At 43.7% G+C, this 18892-nt stretch overlaps 1 protein-coding gene across 1 annotated transcript in view; it reads right to left on the bottom strand.

Moving 5' to 3' along the window:
* Nucleotides 1-18892, bottom strand: part of prkcea (protein kinase C, epsilon a) — a 32002-nt gene that overhangs the window by 4799 nt on the left and 8311 nt on the right. The window contains exons 2-11 of the mRNA XM_070990963.1: nt 10684-10747; nt 6073-6238; nt 5920-5954; nt 4059-4147; nt 3652-3781; nt 2677-2819; nt 1936-2038; nt 1101-1312; nt 242-415; nt 7-161 (exon numbers count right to left, since the gene is read on the bottom strand). Coding sequence (XP_070847064.1) covers nt 7-161; nt 242-415; nt 1101-1312; nt 1936-2038; nt 2677-2819; nt 3652-3781; nt 4059-4147; nt 5920-5954; nt 6073-6238; nt 10684-10747 — 1271 coding nt within the window. The remainder of the gene's footprint in view (nt 1-6; nt 162-241; nt 416-1100; nt 1313-1935; nt 2039-2676; nt 2820-3651; nt 3782-4058; nt 4148-5919; nt 5955-6072; nt 6239-10683; nt 10748-18892) is intronic.

An 18892-nucleotide genomic window follows, 5' to 3' on the forward strand; every position in this document is an offset into this window, starting at 1 on the left:
GTTTACCTGTAGATGACCCCGTTACGGTGCAGGAACATGAGGGCTGAGGTGACTTCGGCGGCGTAGAAACGAGAACGAGGCTCATCAAACTTCCTGGATCGCTGAATCTGGAACATCAGGTCTCCTCCGTTCACATATTCCATTACAAAAAACAAACGGTCCTGCAGAGAGAGAGAGAGGTATGAGACAGAGGAAGCAGAGAGGAACCGTCTGATCTGTCTGTGCTGTCTGGTGCTCCCACCCGTGTCTGGAAGCAGCAGTACAGCTGGGTGAGGTAGGGGTGTCGGCGGGCGAGGGCCAGGATGCGCTTCTCGGTCATCGTGCAGTCCACGTCGTCGTCCTGCAGGATCACGTCCTTCTTCAAAACTTTGACGGCGTAGACCTCCTCCGTCCCCTTCAGCTCCGCCAGCATCACCTGGACGAGAGACGACAGACGAGAGGAAAGGAAGCAGGAGACGTTAGCACCATGAACACGTCTCCAGTCTGGGTTAAGAATGCATTCATGCACTGAAAGGGCGTCGTCATCGCCACTTTGTGAATGTCACTTCAATGCTTACACTCCTTTTAGCTCTGTTTTGGTCCCCACCTCAGCGGCTACACGTTCACAAGCTAGTCGCTAACTCACTACAAAACAGGCAGCTCCTTCATGTGATCAGCTCTTAATGTAAACACATTGATTAGTGCAGCTTTAACTATAACTGCATGTGGGAAAGATCGTGGATTTTCACGCAGACGAATTAAATTAAGGTGTGATGTTTGTTGCAATTAACACATCACAAATTCATACAATTTCATGACTTTTCAGGCCCAATACTTATAAACCCTGAGGACTTTCTGAGGACCTGCAGACACCCTGGTTTCCAAAGTTAAAGTATTAAAGTGGGAGAAAGTGTGTGTTTCTCTTTGTGGTGCAGCTGCCTCCAAACAACGTCATTCACATGTGAACTGGTCTATTCTGGGCCCTGATATTCCCTGACATCTCCTGATAATTCAGTGGTTAGAAATAAGAAGATTCTGCTGATAACATGTTTCAATAATGAAAACAATGAGCTGTAAACAAACAGACATCCCCCTCAAACGCCTCCTCCGTGTCATCGCACCTTCCCGAAGCTGCCTTTGCCGAGAACCTTGATAAAGTTGAAGTCCTTGAGGCTCCTCCTCTGGATCTGCCCGTTCTCCCTGCCTGCCGAGGAGGAGGACGAGGAGGAAGAGGAGGTGGTGGAGGAGGAGGAAGAGGAGGAGGAGGAGGAGTGCTGGGGTCCCTGCTGGTCGAGCGACAGCGCGTCCTGCAGGCGATCTAACCCTGCCAAGTCTGTGGGTGTCAACGGAAAGGCAGATCAGTGAAGAACGTCTTTTCATTCCCCGTCAGCATTCAGCTCGTTATGCAAAAAAAGACTTTCTATGGTTTTTAGAAATGTTGCTCATCATTTCTTCCCGATCACTTTTTAATAAACTTTCAAGAACGATGATCACATCCTCTGTTAAAGCCTGGGATGACTCAGTTCCAGCATCTCTGAGATTAAATAGCAGCAGTGACCGGCGTTGTTACCATCGGCTCCATAAAACAAAAATGGGAAACTTTCCAGGAAGAGAAAGTTAACTTTTATTTCTCAGCTTCGAAAGTGTGAGAGGACGATGACTAACTGTGACAGCCAAATGGCGGTGGTGGGCGGTGGGGGAGAATTCTTAGATAATTCAAGCTAAATCTTACATCCACAGCAACAATAACAGATTTAACTACTTATTTTTTAAAAGGAGCAATAATATTATTCCTGAAATGGAAATACTACCACTCACTGGTAAAATTAACACATTAACACCACCTGCTGCTAAGAACGCATCTCAAAGGGCTTTGAAATGTCCGCCTGTTTGTGTCAAATCTGTGTTTTCTGATGGCTGGGTGTTTGTGTGTGTGTGTGTTGTGCTCAGTGTTACCCTGCTGTGAGGGGGAGGTGGGGACAGCTGGCTGGCTGAAGCTGTTCTCCTCAGTCTGGGAGAGCTCAGGAGGAGACTGGGGAGGGTCCTGCCCTGGAGTCAACTGGAGAGAGGGAGAGACAACATGACCGTTCTGTCGCGCTGCCCCCTGGCTTTTATTTTTGCATCGCCCGTCCACAGAAACACACAGAATAAAACCCTCAGCGAGCTGAAGCATCTCAATGATTTCTCAAAAGAGGAAGCACTTTGCTCATCCTAGAGTTCAATAAGACAATTGACACCACTCCCATGTCCGCACAGTGAATGTGAAGCTACAGCCAGCTGCTGGTTAGCTTAGCTTAGCCTTAGAGGCGCTTTAAGATGAATTCTGTTACCTTTGCAGAGAGTCACGTTCCTCCTGTTTCCAGTCTTTATGCTAAGCTAAGCTAACCAGCTGCTGGGTGTAGCTTCAGCTAGAGATATGAGAGAAGAGATATGGGAAGAAAACAACAAAAAGGATTTCCCACAATGTCAAACTATTAGTTTAAAAAGATAAAAATGTAGTAAAGAATTTGCGTTTCATGCGACACCAAACATGGCGACCACCCATCAGTTTTAATGAAGTGACTCGTCAATATTGACTCAGGTACAAGCGTCGAGGCAGGAGTTTGTCATTATTTCAGGGGATGAGATGCTTTCAAATGTAATATCTTAATAATGGAAATATCTTTACTTGTGTGGGACCACAGTGAGAGCCGTTACCTTCCTCCTGCGTTGTGCCGTGTTGGAGATCTTATCAGGCGTGACTCCCAGGTCAGACAGGACCTTCGCGATTCCTCGGGCGTCCACGCCGCAGTTAGGAGCTACGTTGGTCTCACACCGCCTGTGCACATTCATCTTACACACTGCCAACGAGAAAAACATGAAAATGGCTCAGGCAAAACAAAGAAAGGACGTCTGACTCAAACGCTGTTTTAAATGTTAACTATTCATTAAAGACATCAAACTGCGCTGGGAGGTCGCAGGTGTGATGAATAGCAAACAGGTGTCTGTCAGTACACTGCAGAGTGCTGCTTGGTATTTTACTTTGGAAAGATACAGTTTAGCCTGGATATGTATGAACGATAAATCTACTCCAGCCATTACAACACAGCCATGGTGTTTAAGGAAAAGGAAACAGGCTCATCGTGAGTGAAACCTCAAAGAAAGACACTGCATCATGATGGCACTCAGTGAAAGTACTGGATAATACGTTAGACTTCATCTTAGGATGAATTCTTATAGGACCGCAACTAAAACTGTACAAAAATGTCCATCATGAGTTCTGAGGTCATCTACACATTGCTTGTTTGGTCTGAACAACAGTTCAGAATAAAAAAATATTATTACAACTCAAAAATATTACATTTAAAATAACAGGAGCTGCAGGTTCCTGGAATCTATTAAATGATTAACCGATCATTAAAATCATTAATTAATCATAGAAAATGTTCATACACGTAGTGACAGATATTCATGCCATTCATGTGGAAGATAATGCATGAGAAACAGCATAATAAATAAAGTTAAAATGCAAAAAAATCCTTTAAAAACATGTCATTTTTCATGTGTGGTTTTCTAAAAATAACATTTACTGTTCTGTTCGCAGCCTTTGACTTAATATATGCGCACACTGCTCAAGCTCCAGGGAGCCTGTAAACACGAGCACCTGAGAATCCCCACTGCACTTGAACTCACCTTTGCACTGCAGGCCCTGCCTCATGAGGCCCCACAGCAGGGAGCCACAGTGGTCACAGAAGGTGGGAACCTTGTAGTTGTGGATACTGAACTTATGGGGCATGTTAACACTGAACCGCTGTGAACCCACCTACAGAGGGAGACACACACATACGCGCACACACACAGTGTTAGAAAGAGGTCACTGTCGCATTATCACAGGAATAATGCATGTGGCTCAAGTGTTCGTACACAGTGTACACATGTTACCTTAAGTGACACGGATTGGTTCACGAAAGGCCTGAAAGGCGACTAAAACATGATTCGATGTGTGTCACAGGCATTAAAGTCACAGAGGACATATTCATCTGAGCGACAAACCAACGTGCTCCACGTGCACGTGGGTGTTTGCATGCGAGTGTGCGCACCTCCTCAGGTGTGTCCTCCTGCTTCTTCATCCCGGCACACTTGGTGATGATGAGCTCATGGCAGCGTTTGTGGACGACACACGTGCACACTGGAAGCATCAACATCAGCGTTCACAAAATTAACAACAGTCGGTTCAGGGTCTGATCAGCAGAGGGGCGATGCAGATATCAGCGTTATGCCCGGTTTGGATCAACCGGGGAGAATAAAAGGGATAATATCCTAAAAGGTAATCTTATGTTCTGCAGGGATTCTGATGCAACACTGTGGCACTGAGCGAAGCATCGATCTGATTCGGCGATTTAACATTCGTGCCAACGCTGACCTCATTACAGGGGTCAGGTATCAGCCAGACGTAACTGACCCACATCAGATGCCAATAGTCAAATGCACACATGCAACTTTCTAAACTTTCTTAAACAACATAATTAGAATCTGCAGCCTCACACATATGAATGATCCCAATTAGGATTACACAGCGAGGTACAGAGAGCCACGAGAAAGAATCGATACTCAGCCCACTCGCAAGAAAAGACATTCATATTGGACGATTCTGCAAAACCTGGATTACTTTCAATGTTTTCAGTTTCATTATTTCGACAACAGGACAACTACAATGCAGATCGTCTGTGGTTAAGGAAACACAATGTCCACACATTGGAGCGGCATGTTAGCGGAGGAGCAGCGGTCCTTAGTTTGGATCTACACGCGGTGCGTTCAGGCACAGTGTAGAGTGTGGGCCACCTGTGTTTTGGCAGCGCTCAGAGCCCAACACACAATCACTGTAGCCTGTGTGGACAGCTGCATTGATTAAAACAGCTGAAACAAGCCTTAACGTAACGGAAATATCTTCCTGGTGATTAAATATTTAAAACAGCCAACGTTATTTGTTGGTGGGCATTCAGAGCGAAAACAGGCCTGCGTTAAAGCAGTGCAGGGGGGCTGCGTCGGTGGGTGCCTGTGCTTTTAAGGTACCGCTGAGACAAGAAATATGATCCAGTTGGGTCCAGTTGGAGTAACAGATGAATACATTTGGAGGCTTCTCAGATGCCAAAATCCTGTTTTTAATACTCACAGACAGGATTTTACAACTCCGCAAACGCGACAACTATTTTATCTTTAAACGTTTGGGTCCACCAAGGTGCTCCGGGATGACTGTTCTTTGCTTTTTCAAGGGGGGGGCAGCTTTTACTGTCCTGTGGATTAGCTGAGCACCAAAAGTTCAGAGCCACGGTGATGAATGTTGATTTTTACTTTCGTTAGCAAGGTTAACCACCTGCAAAGGTCCGGTGAAACGCCACTAAAGACGGGGATCATCGCAAGACGTTATTTACACTCAGCTGTTTATTTAAAGAGTGTTAGTCGTGCAGCTTGTAGCTGTTACTTAAAATCTATAACCATATATTTAAAACAATAGCTAATATTACCCCATTTCCACCATTATCCAACTCGGCAGACGGTTAGCAAGCCACTTTTCTGGCATTTTTCGGTCAATTTCTTGCTTTTTTCACCCTTATGAACAAAAACTCTTGGCACTCAATAAAAGCTCCTTGTGGTTTCTCGTTTTAATCGATTTGAGTAACGGTAAACGACGCAAAACATCTGCATTTTGAGTGTCTCTTATAGCGCTTCCTATGCAGAAAATCACTTCCTGCCCTCCATCTGCAGTTTGTGTCACAACACAAGAGTGACGTGACGTCATCTGCAAGTTTGTCTCCGCATGGCTCTCAGTGATGGCGGCCCGCGACCAAATCACAGCTGGCATTCAGCAACATGTAATCCCTCTTGGGTTCTCATTCTTCAATAATGCATGATGTGCAGCGTTACTTGAGAAATTGGAATCGGGCGGAGCAAAGTACTCACCCTGACACTGGTATCCCTGCTTCCCCAGCACGCCCCTATCAGATCACACACAGAGGAGTCAGCATTTCAGCCAGGTTGGTTTAATGAAACATACTAGGTCAGCCAGATCTGTGTGTGTGTGTGTGTGTGTGTGTGTGTGTGTGTGTCGCCTACCAGATAAAATCTCTGCAATGTGAGCAGTAGGTTGGTTGTCTCAGGTAGGTGGCCATGAACTTGTGTCCGTTGACTTGATGGACGCGTCTTCGGACGGCGCCCTGTCGCCGGCGAGGACCGATCCTCTCTCGAAACACTCGCTCCTCATTCTCGTTGGTCCCAGAGGCTGTCGAGTAAATACACACAAGTTTATTAAAGACTGTGTGAAACATGGACGTACGTGACGTCACCTGTCAACCTGGCAGCTAGCTGTCACTCAGAGCGCCTCCTGTACAGCTGCCATGAACGGAAAATTGAATTCAACCGGCTTTTGGAGGCCGCCTCAAACGGCCATTTGAGGAACTGCAACTTCTGGCATTTAACTTTTCGTTCTTGATTGATTTGCTTAGTTTATCGACAAAAAGGAACCTGCACAGAGAACTTCTGTGTGTTTCTGCGTCAGCTTTCGATGAGTTATCGCGCGCATCACAGTGGATGTTTCCTCACGCACACTGATTTTACTTCCTGAGACTGTACAAATAAGGATCATTTGCATCATGTTGCTCGAGATGTTTAATCATTCAATGGCCTCTCATCTTCCTCCCCCCCCTCCCCTTCCCTCCCTCTCTCTCGCAAACACCCCACACCTACCAGAGGCCTATGCATACGTACGTGTGTGTGCTATTTATACTTCCATGTGTGGGCACTAAAACGAAGGACAGCATATTAAAATACTCCTCCTCAGCGAGCACCATCCAACCAGCCGTTCCCTTCCTCTCCGCATCTCCCCGGAAACATAAATGCTTTCCGAGGGTAACCTTAAGACAAGAGAACCACCTCCACGCTCACTCCCACACACACTCCTTCTCTCTGCGCTCCTGTCCTAGTTTGCCTTTCTTCCACTCTCCCTGCATCCCTCTCCTGGGCGCGTTATAGATGTGGTTACCGCTGAGCCTCTCCAGAGTTCGATTACAGACGGGCTGTCTAGGGACCTGGCGTGTGCGTGTGCATGTGCGAGTGGGAGTGTGTGCGAGTGGAAGTGTGCGTTTTTGTGTATCTGTGCATGTGTGTGTGCGCGTGGAGACGAGCTTAACAGGCCATTATTGGGATCACTTTGTTTTACATAATACATCATCCATCTGTCCAGGACACACACATACACACAGGCATGCTGACGAGGCGGGGCGGCGAGGCATAACAACAGTCGGGAGCGATCGCCGTGGAGACCGGCGTGCTCGGGTTTTGCGAATGACCAACTGGAAGATGGCCGTCCAACAAACACACGCATACGGACAGACAGAAGATTCGACGCGGAGACAGTGAAGACAAAGAGGACGAAGGACTGAAGTGCAGATGGTGATACAAACAAATATGACATAAAAATGAGCAACAATACAACAGCGGCAGAAATCCATTCGCCTCTCCAACAACGAACCGGAGAATTCACAATGAACTGGTGGAAGATTTGAGTTGGAAAAACGTTTGGGGTTAAAGATGAATTAAAGTAGAGGATGTGACATTTTCTGAAAAAATACAAATGAATCTGTACTGAAAGAGGGTGAAGCGGTTCCTCAAATGTGGAACAAGATGTGCAACACTCAGTTAAGGTGAAGCACTTGGAGGAAATGAAGCTGTAGCTTCAGTTTCCTTTCAGTTACTTTCTAGACTGAATTGCAATAAAACCACAAAAAGCTGCATTTTCTCAAAGAAATTAAAGTTTGACTTATCTTAACATTTTAATTCTTTGGCTGTTAATACTGACTTGTGCAAAATTTGATTAAAAATATGTCAAATTTGGATTTTTTGGAGCTTTTGAAATGGCAGCAATAGCTGAAGTTGAAGCATTTGAACAAACCGACGTGGCTAAAGTGATGTGAAGTGGCAGCTGAAGTGGTTCCTAAAACATTAGGTTGGATTGTAGAAGCACTTATTAAATTTCGATACTGAATAAAAATGAAACTGAGATAGAAGTGACTTCTGTGCTGAAACGTGCAGCTGAAACATTTGAAACGGCTTAAAATTTGGATTCTTTTGAGATTTTCTTACAGCAGAAGACGATGAAGTGGCTCCACAAATGTTGGATTTTAAATAGTTTTATTTCCTTTTCATTTTCATAAATGTCTTTCTCTTCCTTAATTGCATTGTATTCTATTTGCTACTTACATAATTTTGTACTCTGTATTTTCTGTTTTTATGTCAAAAAATCCAAATTTTGCACTGAATCTATGTAATTAATTCCTAGATGTAAGAGCAAAACATAGAGCAAAAAGATACTGTATTGAAAAACAAGAAGCTTTTCATGTTATTCCAGTTAGTTTTTTAAGTACTCAGTCATTCAAAATATTTAAAACTAAATACAATAAATCGCTATTTAAAGAAACCGATGAAGAAAGAGAGAGCCGGGGATCCAGAAACAGAGAGGAGGAGACTGCAGATGGTCAGATTAGGTCAGATTACTTAAATTTGCTTCCTGAGAACAACAGATGCAAAAGGATGAAGAGGAGGAAAGAGTAAAAAACAAGAAGAAGAACAAGTCCTCCCAGCCTCCGAAGCTGCAGAGAACAGATTGCACCGGGGGAAAAAAAGTATAAATCTGCTAAAAATACCACCTCTTCCTCTACTTCTCTCCATCCCTCCTATCAGAACACACACACACACACACACACACACACACACACACACACACACACACACACACACACACACACACACACACACACCATTTGTTTTTATCAGCATACATTAACGTGACGAGCTCTCAAGCCGGCTGAACTCAGGGAGGAAGTTCAGGAGTGGGAGGAGAGTGGGTCGTGAGGTCACAGCAGAGTGTCCAATCATCCATGAGGAGGGCAAGACACGGATGCCTGAGTCTGCATATGTGTGTGTGTGTGTGTGTGTGTGTGTGTGTGTAATCCGTGGCTCAATCTCACCTACTATTTTAAGAATCCACTCCCTCTCTCTTCACTCTCTACTGCTCGCTTTATCCATCTTCATACAGAGAAACTAACCTCTGTGTTACACTGCTGGGGTTCTCGGCTGCACCCGCACACACACACACCCACACCCACACACACACAGACACACACACACACACACACACACACACGCACGTGCACACCTTCACTGGAAGGCAGGGAACAGTTTCTATTTATAACCAGGTGCGAAGATGCACAGGTGCAGGTGAAAATGACTCTTATCAGGCAGGATGTGAGCGAGCGTATGTGTGCGGAAAGGGTAATTGAGGGAGATATTCTGGATGTTTCCATGTTTAATCAATACAAACAAATAGAGGAAGGAAACAGAGGAGAGAGAGAGAAGGAGAGAGAGTTCAGCTCTGTTCAGTTACTTTCTAGGAAAACAGGAAGACCTAAAGCTTCATGTTTTCATAGTAATCTCTTCATCTCACTCTCCGGCCTCTCTAGTTTCAGTGCTGGAGGATGGATGTACAACATGTTGTGTTAAACCTGGAATAACTGATGTTTTGGCCACTTGGCGGCAGTGGAAACAAGTTGTGAACGCAACGTTAGCGTTCATTGATTGTGCTCAACTGTGAGCTGAGCTTGTGAAGTGCGAACTTGCACATCACTGATGTATCATCAGCATTTAAGATGAAGCTGTTTGCAGTTAACAGCTGCTAACAGGGTGCAAAATTATCAGCTGTCTGGACTTGTGTTTCTGGCCAAATCTAAGTCTAATAATCGCTCTATTTTAGCTCTGTTTTCGGTCTCCACCACCTCCTGAGCGAAATATCTGGCTGTTTAGCTGCTAAAGGCTCCACTATGTTCACCGGCAGGGTGCTGACTGTGTTTGTCTGCTGTTTGTCTGCTTAGCACGTAGCATACAGTGGGTTTTTAGAGCTTTATTTACTGAAAACAGCTGCCTGCTGTGGCTTGAAACAACAGCCTATGACACTATGAGAGCAGTAAGCTAAACAATGACCTGAACACATGTTAAAACCGTGCAGATTCATGTGAAAATGGTCTGCAGGTTATTCAGTCCTGCAACCTTTATGCTTAAGCTACGTGTTTTTTTTATGCAAAATGAGATGGAATTGATTAAAGCTGCACTAATTACTATATTTACATGAACAATGGATCAAATTATGATGAGTAATCTGAAAGGGGTTTCTTGTAGTGATAAATCCACACAGGATTATCGCCGACTGTGTAGTTTCCCCTCGGCTCTATGCAGAGTTTTAATGTCTTTTGGTTTTACGGCCTGCAACTTCGCTGCTCTCAGTGGCGTCATTTTTGGCTGCAGGAAGGCAGCTGTTTTTAGCTAAAATGCTTGAAGTTTGCACACAGACAAACATGGGGACTCTCTGGTGAGCACAGTGTAAAGTTCAGCTGCTAAAGAAACAGATATTTAATTCAGGAGCTGGAGGAAACCAAAGCTGAGCTACAAGAGGAGTCCAGCTCGTCAATAAATTGAAACTGTGATGGAGTTCATGATATTAGCAGCTGATATGGAGGTAGAGGGACAATCCCCGCAGCTCATTATCTTTAAATAGCTCCATCTTTCCAGACTCATTACTGTCCGCTTTGGCCATGTTGTAACTGTACTTTTCAGCACCGCCGTGTTCGGACGTGTGATTCCTTTGCTTTTCAAGACTGAAGCCGATGGTGGTTTTACCTTCAGTGGAGGATCCGGACAGATCGATGACCACGTACACCTTCCCCTCCGGCTCCAAGTCAATCTGCAGAGACAAAGAAAGAGAAACGGAGAGTAAATCAGTGAGAAATAACACAGCTGAACAGTGAGTGCAGCAGGGGGGCTTTCCTCCAGCACAAACAAACACACCAGTGCACATGGAGGAGGTCATTATCTTCAACAGCGCTGCACTCCTCCCCACCACTCGCATCATTATCAGCATTAACATCACCATGTTTATCGCATTTACTCCTGGTATTAACGCTCTATTTGTTTCTGATACGTTATCTGGATGAAGATTTCTTATAACAGGGCGTTGCATTATAACACTTGGTATTTACAACTGATAACACGTCCGACAAGGGGGGTGATCCAGCTGAAGTAACACAACTTGGTTTTCTTTTGCTGAGGAAAAGCTTACTGTTTAAGTTTGTTTGAGTCATTTTTCAGGCAAAAATGCCAAAAATACAAGTTCAGACTGTCAATTTTGAGAATTTGCTGCATTTCTCTGTCTCAGGTGATGATAAACTAAACATGTTTGGTCTGATGGTCGTCGTCGTCGTCTTGAGGTAATGTGACGACAAGTTTTGCTGCTTTCTCAAATTTTGGAAACCAAAGGATTATTCTCTGTAGCCTTAACTGCCAGTCGTCACCTTCATCATCATCAGCGCATTATCATTAACACATCAGTGTGTCCGGCATTGCTATTCCCACCATCATCCTCATTTATATCATGATCATCATCCCCTTTACCATCATCAAACCGGTGACCTTCTTGCTGTGAGGCATGCGCACTACCTGCTGCGCCAGCGTGCCGCCCTAAATATAGAACTTTACACTTAAATATGATTGAATTAAACATTTAAAAACATAACCTTGACTTCGAGGAATTTTTCACTGATGTGCATTTTTATGGTTTTCTGGTGTTTCTGCAAAATCATCAAAAATATAAATAATCCTTAGTTGCAGCCTGACTAAGAAACTGGTCCATTTTAGGGTACTTGTACATAGTGAGGGACCAGGGATGGACCAGCAGGCTACACATTGGACCTGTGGTCAAACCTGAAACACTGAGGTTCAACGAGGATTCGCTAAAGAAAGAGGAACTTCCAGATGCCGAAGTTTAAAAGTTGAACATGATTAAGTCAATATAACAGATGAAGCTGCAGGTGAGCAGAGTCCCGTCTTGCTCTGGAGGAAGATAACATTGAGCAGGAGAAGTTCATTTTCATAAGGTTTAACATTAACTTTCTGTATATCGTCATGTGAATATCAGGTTATTATTAACAACAGCAGCAATAAAAAGGTTTAGGGCTGCGTTAAACCTGTAAAAAATACTAAATAAATGAAATAGTAGAGTCAAATCAGCCTCCCTGACAAAATGTTCTGTTTGTGCTGAGTTTGCAGCCAACAAATCTGCAGCATTGCATGTTGGATAAAGTAAATGCTCAGATGCTCGGAGACTCATCCAAAACTCTTATTTTTAGATCACCAGTGAGCTCCAGTCCGCTCTGTGTCGACAGACTGGAAAACGGTAAGAATCGATATCTGTTATACTCAGAGTTGCCAAAACACGGAGTAGTCGTTGGAGGACAACTGAGGGGGAAGTAAAGCTGCTGAAACAAGGAATGATGTCACTGTGGCATATAAACGATCTGAGTTATAATCCATTAATGCTGCATGAACATGCCATAAAACACATACAATACGGACGAGTGACTTTAACAAGACTGCAGCTGATCGAAACATCACATTTGTATTTATTCTTAACGCTACAAGTCATAATGAGTTCTGTGTGTGTGTGAGAGCAGGTGTCATCAAAATGGAGGCTAATTTATTCTGGGAACCTCACATGCGCACAGAACAGAAAGAAATGTTCCTGCTCGAACATCACTGTACAAGCAAAGATACGACGGCCTGCATACGCACAGACTTATTCAACAAATAATGACATCAGCCCCCCCCCACAATATGCATGCAGCTGCAGAGATTAGAGAGGGAGTGCAACAGAGAGCGCTAAAGAGACAGACGACACAGGAAGAGAGAGAGAGAGAGTGCAAGAGAGAGTGAGAAAGAGAGGTTTAAATCCTTAGTTAAGCTCTGGGACAGCAGCAGATCCTCTTATGCAACAGACAGACACACACACACACACACACACACACACACACACACACACACACACACACACACACACACACATACATGTCGATACATTGCTGAACATGAGACACAAAGATGGCACAGAAACAAATGCGAGGCAGCGCCAGACAATCGGACACGCTGCACGCGTCTCCATGAGACGCGCCGTCGCATGGGAGGGAATTCACAGTCCTGAGATCTGCAGCAGGACTCGTGCGTCAGATCGTATGGAAGCTCAGCCACAAGCACGAAAATTACCGCTGCTATCAGATGAATAATGTCAAGACAAAAACATCCGGATTTAGAAATCACACAAATATACAGGAGAGATGTTTTGCTGCCGTTTGATTGGATACTCATACTGAAGGTCCACTGAATGGCAACAGTGAATAAAAAGGTGTGCAGATGCTATTATTTTGTTATTTCCACTGCCTACACATATTTCCTGCTTCCTTAAAAATTAAATAAAATCATGTCTGTGTGTTTCATCCAATTAAAGGCTGAAGTTGGTAACCCAGGAGAGAAGACACATATTATTATATCATCACTTAATTAACTGTATTTCCTGTAACCAGCGTGAAGGTGATCACAAATGAAGTGACTGTTACATCAGCTTTATGGGATTTTTTTCAATTTATAGAAAATCTGCAACTATTCTGATAATATGATTAAAAAAATTGGAAGAAACAGGAAATGTTCTCTGGTCCTCTCAAACAAGACGCCGAAAGTTTTGAAGGAAATTTCGTACTTTTTCGTACTTTAAATTATTACTCTGAAAAGAATCAATAAAGACAATAAGAGAGCTCAGAGTGACACCTTCACATGTCTTTAATTTTTTTATTTAAATTTTAATTTAATTTGTGCATGAGAGAGGATTTAAAGGATGAATCAGTTATCAGACCAGGCGCTGATTAATTATTTGGTGACTGACCAATCAACCGGACCCGACTGACTAACTGATAAATGGTTCATACACTGTGGGGAAGCTTAATTGTTAAGTAACAAGTAACTAAAGCTGTCAAACAAGCAAAAAGTACGCTCTGAAATGTAATGTACAAAGTGATGTGATTTCATACTTAAGTAAAGTGAAGGTATAAGAAGTACTCGATTACTGCATCCCTGATGTCAATGCGTCGATCTGAAGATAATGGGATAAACACACAGAGAACGCAGTACTTATGAGCGTATCATCCTTTTGTTGCATGTACAACACGTAACAACTGCATGGGATTTGTGACCTATAAACGCCACTGGATTCTTCATGTCTACCCTTGAAAACGATGTGCTAATCCCCAAATGCAACCTCTTGCATAACCGCGCATCTCAGCGGGGATTTCAGCGGAAAGATGGACTCCGAGCGATTTGGAATTGAGCGGAGCATCAATGACGGACAGCATCGTCATTGATTTGGTGCTCAGGTCCTGAGGCGGCATGCCAGCCAAAAAGTGCGCCGCTGAGGCGTCTGCCAGCTTGTATTTCTTCTCAAAATCAATACAAATTATTATAATTATCACTGGAATTAGGGTTTTTACACACATGCAGGTTTTTGAAGATCAAGTGTGGTGGCGCTTCAACTCGCAAGTTTGTTCAAAGTTTAATTTCAGTCTGTCAAAGTGTGTCGAAGATTTGTAGATTTGGGTGTGATACTGTAGTCTGATGGTAGACGCATCTCAGACGGCGCTGGAAGCAAAATGTTTGAAAGTGAGGCGTTGAGGTGTTCTTGGGGGTGTTGGTTTAAAGCAAAGATTCACAACAACACCAGCTGAAACTTGCCAAAGAATGGGCTCTGCAACGATCCGAAAACCCGCCAATTAAACCAAAGCGACAAGAGGAGACCTCCCTGTGGACAGCTGCAGCATTAGAAATCAATATTAGCACTAAGGGAATAGCACTGTCTTTAACTCTTCAACCTTTCTGCTGCTGAGATACTGCAAGTCTTGGTCCATGAGATGGATTACATTACTATGTGGCAGTCGAAAGCACGTTATAAGGTAAGAACACCATCACTCTCAAGAAAGCTGTGGCTACACTGGCACTGGGTTTTTATGCAAAATTCATTTTTAAGTGACTGATGGACAGAGTAGCAGCTTACAGTTAGAGGCACACCTGGTCCAAATATCAGGGCTTTGTACCTGATTAGTAAGTTAAGCCTGTGTTTATATGAGAATATCGTATGTGAAGAAAGGTGCATTGAACTATAACCATGTACACATCAGTAATGGTTGCACAACTTGCTTTGCTTTGGTTGTGCTACTTCCAGGACCTCCTGTTCTGCATTCTGGTTTCATGGCACTCCCAAATGGAACAGAGCCATCATTAACACTGTTGCTCTGACGAGTCAACATGTCGGCAGCGAAAAAGCTCTGCTAGAGTCAACTGACAGGTAATTCAGGATAAAATAAGAACTAATGCACCTGTAGTATTTTGATTGCACACCCCTTGGGCCTTTTAATGGAATCCGGTCGACCGGGGATTGCACCGGGCCAAACCTTTGGTGCATTAATTAGTTTAATCATACTGTATTTAAAAAGCTGAATCATCTCTGGTCAGGGTTGGCTAATGTAACAATACACACTGTGAGAGTTTGGACTATGATTTCTACCTCTTCCTTAAAGCTGCATCAATCAGTATTTTTATACTAACAATTCAGCTCTGCAGAGCGCTCCAGCAGGTGTTACCTCTTTTTGTTTTTGTTTTCAGCCACAGCCAGCTGCTTTTAGCTTTTGGTGGATACCAAAGCAGAGCTAAAAGAGAGTGACTGTCGGACTTCAATTCATGAGGTGGCCAAAAACACGACTCCAAGTGAATGTTGCTCCATAACTGCTGAATGAGTAAATAGTCTACTGTTGGCTAGCATACATGTCAATGTTGTGTTTTTGTCCCACCGCCTCCTAGTGGCCAAAAACAGAATTAACGCCATGTTAAATATCTGTTTGTGTACGGGGCCATTGCAACAATGTGATGATTGAATTTTTCAGGTATGTAACTCACCTCATAAGCCAAAACAATTATGTTTTATTTGAAATACATTAGCGCTGCAACTAATGATTATTTACACTGTCGACTACTGCATTTATCGCTAAGTCTGCGGTGAACAGGCTGGCCACAATTTGGCATAATCTGTCTAGTAAAACACCAAATGATATTCAACTCATAATTAAATAAAACCAATAGCCGGACGAGGAATGTTTGCCACGTTTTCCTGGCGAGTGGCTTAAACCATCAATTGGTAATTACCTTTATACATGTGCCATGATAGAAGATTTTATCCACATCACCACCTGCTGTTACACTGATCGTAATGTGACTTGGATTTAACTGCACACACACACACACACACACACACACACACGCGCGCGCTGAGGTTCTCCGCCCCGACAACAAAAGATGGGAGGAGAGAGAGCTGGAGAATCTAGTTCGCCTCATTAATCTTGTTAGTCCAATTAGGACACTGATACAGCCAGGGAGACGGATAACTTCGCAAACCCTCTCACACACGCACATACAGGAAGCTGAGTGTGTGTGTGTGTGTGTGTGTGTGTGTGTGTGTGTGTGTGTGTCTGATAGAGTTCGGTAAGTGTCTGGGGATTTTAAAATGGACTTCAGAGGGAGGTTAGCCTTAAACACACATACGAGCTTAACTCTGTTGCGTTCGCCCCATCACAACGCACACAAACAGCCTCCAAACACACACGCTGCGGACAGAATCAAAAAACACACACACCATATGCAGCAGCACAGAGAAGCACTCAACCAAGCAGACAGGGCACTCAAAGCTTGCATTATATCAATACTGTGGAGCTAACCCCCTCCCACTCTCCGTCCATCTCGCTCGCTATCTCTGTCCAACCAGACAGCTCTCTCTGTCTCTCTCAGGAGCGTTTAGTCTCAGTGACAGCCTCCCACATCCATCTGTCAAATAACAAATTTCGGCATTGAGAGAGCTCGACCGCAGTCACACAATAACATGTGTGTGCGTGTATGTCCTTTCTATCGCCCAGCAACTCAAGCGTGTCCTCCTGCACACACACACACACACACACACACACACACACACACAAAGGAGGCCCATGCTGAGTGAGACAGCATGAGAGTCATGCATCTTTAATGTAACATCACAGACGGCTAATAATGTAAGAGGAGCTGGGCCGTGTGGCGGCGGCGCTGGTGGCGAGGGGAGGACGGGGGACATTCAACAAAGCCCGCTCCCCCATTGCGACGGGTGGCGTGTCCAACAGTCCAGTAGCATCAACTAGACGGAGGGAGAATTGGACTTAGAAGACTGGACATTCCCGATCAAACCATCGTGTCTGTTCAGAGCACAAGCATTCAAGACGAGTGTGTGATATCCAGATGGACTGGCAGACGGCCTGATGAGCAGCCTCAGTAGATCAGTCGACAGTGTTGGACGTGACTAAATGAAAACACCCTTCATAGAAATTAGAGGAAGCCTCGGTGTCCTGGGGCTGAACCATTTGAGGAAAATTCAGAATTTATCCTGTGATTTCAAGCTAGTTTCAGATAAGCTTGTGTCAAACATAAGCACAAATCTGGTTTTGTAAAAAGAGAAAATAAAATAGCAAACTTTGCTAGTTTTCAATAAAAAGACTGAAAGTTTTATTTTATATTTACAATATATATTTCATTAGTTGCATTATTATAATGTAACTTGACATTGCTCAACTTTAGAATAATAATTTGGTGCTATATTAAAATATATAACAGCTACACACTATACGTATTGCTGTAAGAATGATAAACTGTTGGTTAGCGGTGTAGCTAACAGTTTTGATATGTGACTTGCAAACTCCAAACAAAACTGCTAAGAGGACTAACTACTTCAGCTAACATTAGCTTCAGGAGGAGCTGCTTCACAGTCCCAAATACCTGATGTACCTCATCATACCTTTTAAATCAACAGTTCAACATTTTGTGAAATGTGGTTTGAAGGTACCACAAACAGCTAGTTAGCTTAGCTTAGCTGGACACAGCTGGAAATAGCTAGCCAGGCTCTGTCCAAAGGTCACAAAATCCACTTACCAGCACCTCTGAAGCTCACTAATTAGCTAACATGTTATATCTCGTTAGTTTAATTAGTACAAAAAATAACATATAAAAATGATTCTTCCTTGGTTTAGAGCGGTTGCCAAGCAACCATCTGAGAGTCCAGGAAGCTTCTGGTCCTGGTTGAGCACATAACCCAGCACATAAAGGCAAACGGGCTTTTTTACATTTCAGATTTTGTATGATTTTTACTTTAAACAAATGTGTGCTAAGCTAACTGGCTGCTGGCTACAGCTTTATATTCAATGGATGGTTATGAGATTGGTATCAGTGCTTCCCCATTGGTTCACTATAACCACCAGCTGTCGGCCATTTTTACTCATTGACACCCAAGTTAGCTACTAACTGTCAATGACTTGATGCTATCAGATTGTTTATCTACAGAAAGACACAACCCTACTGGCAACATCATTGCTGCCAAAATCAGTGGTTGCCAATACTTATTTCTTACAGCTTGGTTAAGAAAATGTTATAAATCTAAGTTATAACTACAATTGTAGCTCATGTGATTTTAAAACTGCACTTTAAAAATCACTAATTCAATTAAAAAACACATTTTTGAACTATTCTGTCCGCAGCTATAATGAAAGATGTTTAAAATGTGCTTTTCTTTATGCAAAAACAGACACACTCGTGGGGTGACAGAAAGCAAAAGGGGATGAACAGTGTGGATTTCACCTGCTGTCCCAGACCTCAAATATCCTCCCATTTCTTCTCTTTCACTGAGAACATGCATTAAACACCCTCCAGCATACAGTCACACACCAAAGGTTGACCTGATTTGGCATCAGCGGGCAGAGCACCGTGCTAGTGTGCTTTGTGTGTGTGTGTGTGTGTGTGTGTGTGTGTGTGTGCGTGCGTGTGTGTGTGTGTACTGTCATGGTGGCAACAGCGCATCTTAAATCCAGTCTGTCCTACTTAACCAGCAGGTCACCGAGGGGTGGAGCCTATGATGTCATGTAACTTGCCGCGGTGAGTGAATGGAGTC

Source organism: Chaetodon trifascialis, chromosome 21, assembly GCF_039877785.1.
Source record: "Chaetodon trifascialis isolate fChaTrf1 chromosome 21, fChaTrf1.hap1, whole genome shotgun sequence".
In the NCBI taxonomy this organism is placed as follows: Eukaryota; Metazoa; Chordata; class Actinopteri; order Chaetodontiformes; family Chaetodontidae; genus Chaetodon; species Chaetodon trifascialis.